Raw genomic sequence first — 4780 nt, 5'->3', positions numbered from 1 at the left:
TAAAAAAAAATTTCATACCAAAACTTTTTTATTCTCACACTTGAACTAGAAATTAAATTTTTAAGCAGTGGCAATCCTCTTAAAAACGAGCTGGAGCAGCCAACATACCTACACACTCATCTAAAACATTCACATATAACATTAGCAAGATTTTTAAACTTTTCAATTAAATTAATTTTAAATTTCTAAGCTGCCGGCAACCCCTGTCAAAAATTTTTTCCCTATGCATATATATAGTGTCTTAAAACCCCTCTCGTTTGATACCCAAATTCAAATATTTCGTTAAACTTGTTTATTAAACTGATTTTCAATTTTCAAATAGATGACAACCTTTTTGAAAACATTTTTGAAATAAAGCTTAGTTAAAACTTTCTCGTTTATTACCCATAGTGAAATATTTCGCTGGAGATTTTAATTGAACTGATTTTAAATTTTCGAATAGGTGGCAACCTTTATAAAAAAAAATCGTAAGGATCTGCTCTTAAATTATTAATTCTTACTTTCAAAAAAGTGTGGGAACTCTCTTAAAAATATGCTATATGTTTATCTAGCTCACAGCCTACAGTTGTCCACAAAATAATAGCAGTGCGATATTTTGACCATTTGTCTTTGGTTTATTTAATATTTATTACTTTTTTATAAAAGCCTAGCTGATTATACAACAAACACCATATACATACATTCATATTTTAAACTTTGCACAACAATTATAAAAATTCTGCACCGTTTCACTAAATATTCAAATTTTTTAATCAGAATCGCAAGTGAAAAAGTGAAGTCCGGAAATGCCAGAAAAGGCAGTGGGGGATGAATAAAAAATCCTTAGTATTAAAAAATAGCTATGCAAACATGAAGAGAACTAGAGTTTTCTGATCGAAAAATATTGATTTTCAAGAACTCTATATACCATATAAAGTACATGAAAAGCTTCGAGCGCTTTAAGCGACCTCTGAATATTTTTAAATTTCAAAAAATAAGTGGGGGTAAATTTTTTCGATATAAGGGATGAGAGCATTAAAACTCCGATTTACATACTTATTTTGTACCACCCTAATTAGGCATCCATCCATTACCGACCCCTTTTTCCAATATAGTGTACAAGATTTCTTATTGGACATCATCTGAAAATTACACAAAGAATTGATTTTCTTATTTAAAAAGGTAGTAGTAGCTATGGCGCTTCGTAGGGAAGAAACTTTAAGCTCTTTTTTGCAAAAAAGGGCAGTGATTCAAAGAAAACGATACGAATTCTCGTGAAAATATTTAGTTAATAAAATTGATAAGCACGGAACATCGAACCAAAAATCCCAACGTTAAGCGATGATATAAAGAACTTTTTTGGTAAAAACTCAGCAAAATCAGTCCAGTAGATCTTGAGCCGTGTATCCACCTATGTATTTGAAAAAAGGTCGCTCCGAGAACAGCGGAGAATATAACATGTACCGCTTTTCAGTGCCGTTCTACCACTCCCACTTCTAAATCTTTCACTACGCGAAGCAAAAAAAAAAGTGCAGAAACGGTGGTGCCACTTATTCACTTTAAAGGCTCATTAAAGTCAGCAGCAGTGGATAATAAACGACGTTTCAAACAGGGCAACTAGCTATCACTTGAAGTCGCACAGTGGAAAAAAATGTTGAGTAAAAATTCTTCAAATTTTGTTTTCTAAATATTCGTACTGAATTTTAATTTAAGGGGGGTTTCCCACTTTTCTTAATTATTATCTGCAAAAAAAAAAATAATAATAAAATTAACCTGACACAACATTTTAGAGTTTTAGAAATTTCCTCTCATAGTTTTATTACTTTAAATTGTTAACGGACAGCGATACATTTTATTCAATTTATTGATATCACTTTTGCTCAAACCACGTCGCTGACCCATAACACCGACCGCTTCATCCTTTAACGGTACTATAGTCATTTTACCATTTACCGAGAACGCATACGCTGAATAATGTAGTACACTACCATAATCGTATTCCTCATCAAAATCATCGACAAAGCCCTCTTCGTATTTTTTGAAACTTTTCTCTTTGCCAGGACGAATGTTTTCAGTTGCGATGCGCACATATTCATCACGATTCGCAGTGCTCTGCATGTGGAAAAATCCGAGGGTATGTAAGAACTCATGTACGATTGTGCCGAGACGGAAGCAACCGGTATTCAAAGCATGAGGCTGAAGATTATACGTTTGAATGCGGTTCAACCAACCAACATTCGAATAACATCCGCCTTTATTGTTGGTGATATTCACATAATACTTCTGGTCTGCAGTGGCTTTCTTAAAGCGGATGCATGAAACCTCCTCCAAGATTCGCATGCCTCGTAAAATATGATTACGATGTGCCGCATCTAAACAAATAAGAGCACATATCCATATATATACATATACTTATGTATATTGATGTTTAGTCATACAAAAAAATCACGCCCACATACCGAAAACCCCATCGTTGAATTTGTAGTAGACAGTGCTGTTTGGCCAGCGTCGAATTTCGTTACGTAATCCATTGCGATCCGAATAACTCAACACAATATCGCCTTGAAAGTAGCCAGCTATCAGCTCAGGGTCTTCTCCAATGGTCTGGCTAAGCGGTACCGCTAAACCGGCACCAACTACCGAAAGCAGCGCAAAGACCCAAACAATGCACATAATTGCTTAACTGTAATTTCACAATTCGAACATGCGAAGGTGTCGACCGTAACTAAATGCTCAGTGGCAGTTGACTTAGTTAAATTCTTTTTACAATGTAATGCCATAAATGTACTTCAAAAAACGTAACAAGTACTTTGAGAATATCTAATAAATTTTTAGCCCAAAAAAATTCTGCCAGTTTTATGCCAAACATCTTCAACTTTGTATTTTATGTTTCGCGTAAAAGCTTAGATATGCACATTAGGGTGCATCACTCTCCATATAAAACAAAAAAACACTGGGTACCTCTGCATGATAAGCAGCGGTGTTTTTCCCGATTTCAAACGTTTTCGATAATATGCTGAGGTAGAAATCGATAAACTGGGTACCGAGATACGACTTTGTAGTTATAAAAGGACAGTGCCACGCCCAATTGCTAAAAAACTATAGCAGCCTCATTTGTTGTTAGGATATTGTTGCAACTTTCAACTTGGGAGTAAATTAGCGGCATCAGTTATTCAAATATCGTAGTTTTCGTACGTCTGAAGCTTACCGTTATACGGGAAGCGGGTGTAATTTTAGTCCGATTTGAATAATTTTCAACGAATTGCTTTTCCGTACCAGGTTTATTAAGTGCACAGGGTTTGGTAGAAATTCATAAATCGGTTACCGAGTTACACATCTGTGGTCATAAGTGGCCGGCGCCCCACGCCAATTATCCAAAAATTTATAATAATCTAATTTTCTGCAAAGCGGTTATTGCAATAATCAATTCTAAGTGCATTAGCTTCAGTAGTTACTGATTTATCGCAGTTTACTTGCTTCAGTATATTACCGTTATATGGTGGGTGGGTGTAGTTCATTAGCGCACACAAGGGTGGGTTTTGGGGTTTTAAAGTTGAGCGCATCTTGAGTTTATAGAACTTTTTATTAAACAAGTAGTTTTTAAGGAAAGAACACAACCGACTTCAATTCTCATATTCAAATTTAGGGGTACCGTTAATTCCTTCATGATCCAATCATCGGATCTCTAAAACAAATTACGGGGCGAACCTTGAGGTACTATCTTTCTAATAAAAAAAGGATTATTGAAAACGGTTCACGTGGTCCAAAGTTATGTATTCCGGCGAGATGATAACCTCTCTTTTTTTGAAGTCGGGTAAAAGCGTTTGAGTTCTGTTAATCTGTAAATAAAGTGCAGTTTATGAATTTTAAAACGTTTATTTATTTATTACATACTGTACATAAAACTTGCATAAATGTATTTTAAAGAGGGTATTATCTGAAGCAAATTTTGAGTATTTTCCGGTAATATATCTTCAGAAATATAAAGCCCCCCCCCTAAAATATATTCCTGGGTGCGCCCCTGGTGTAGTTATTGCCCGTTTTTAAAGATTTTCAACATGTTTCTTAGGTAGACCCTAGGCAAGGCTCGTATCGAGTTTGGTAAGCATGGGCGGGGCCGCTACTGAGATACAGCATTTCATTATAAGTGGGCGTGGACACGCCCATTTTTTCAAATATTTCATAATAATAATATTTTTTAACACAATGCTACTTCACACACTAATTTTCAACAATTTGGATCCAATATTTACTCAAATATCGTAGTTCTTGTATTTTTCGAAAATACCGTTTTATGCAAAGTGGGTGTGGTTACAGTCCGATTTCACCCATTTTCAATACCAACCTACTTTGGAAAAGGACAACCTACACACCTACACGTGCGGATGGGCGGACAGACAGACATGCCTTAATAGACTTCTCTTTTCTTTCTGAGCATTTATGTATACATTTGTCAATATCTTACTCGATTCCTTTAGGCTGTTACAAACAACCGTTATGTGAACAAAGTTAATATACTCTGGTGCACAAGTGCGCTCGGGTAAAATTATGCACTCCTTTTAAGCTGCAATTCTTCTATCATCTGCGGAGATTTTTACGAAAAAAGAAATTTACTTATAAAAAATTTGATTTTTTGAGATATTTTCAAATCGATCCAGCTCATGGAAATCTTAATATCTTACCGTAATAAGTTGGCAGGAGTTATAAAATCTAATAAATTTGCCAATTTTTTTATGGTGAGACACCATAATTTACATACAAAGCTATGTAAATAAAATTGCCATTGGAAGTTTATGTGATT

General features: G+C 34.9%; 1 protein-coding gene across 1 annotated transcript; it reads right to left on the bottom strand.

The window, feature by feature from the left end:
- Positions 1-1803: 1803 nt before the first annotated feature.
- On the bottom strand, positions 1804-2652 carry LOC108368974 (zinc metalloproteinase nas-4-like). The gene is made up of 2 exons (XM_017623944.1): positions 2439-2652; positions 1804-2351 (listed from the first exon to the last, which is right to left on the bottom strand). The coding sequence occupies exons 1-2, from the start codon at positions 2650-2652 to the stop codon at positions 1804-1806; spliced, it is 762 nt and encodes a 253-aa protein (XP_017479433.1).
- Positions 2653-4780: the final 2128 nt, after the last annotated feature.

The sequence above is a fragment of the Rhagoletis zephyria genome, unplaced genomic scaffold (assembly GCF_001687245.7).
Source record: "Rhagoletis zephyria isolate East Lansing unplaced genomic scaffold, Rhagoletis_zephyria_1.1 Rzeph_scaffold_03427, whole genome shotgun sequence".
NCBI classification, from domain to species: Eukaryota; Metazoa; Arthropoda; class Insecta; order Diptera; family Tephritidae; genus Rhagoletis; species Rhagoletis zephyria.
This window is presented reverse-complemented; position numbering and strand designations above follow the sequence as displayed.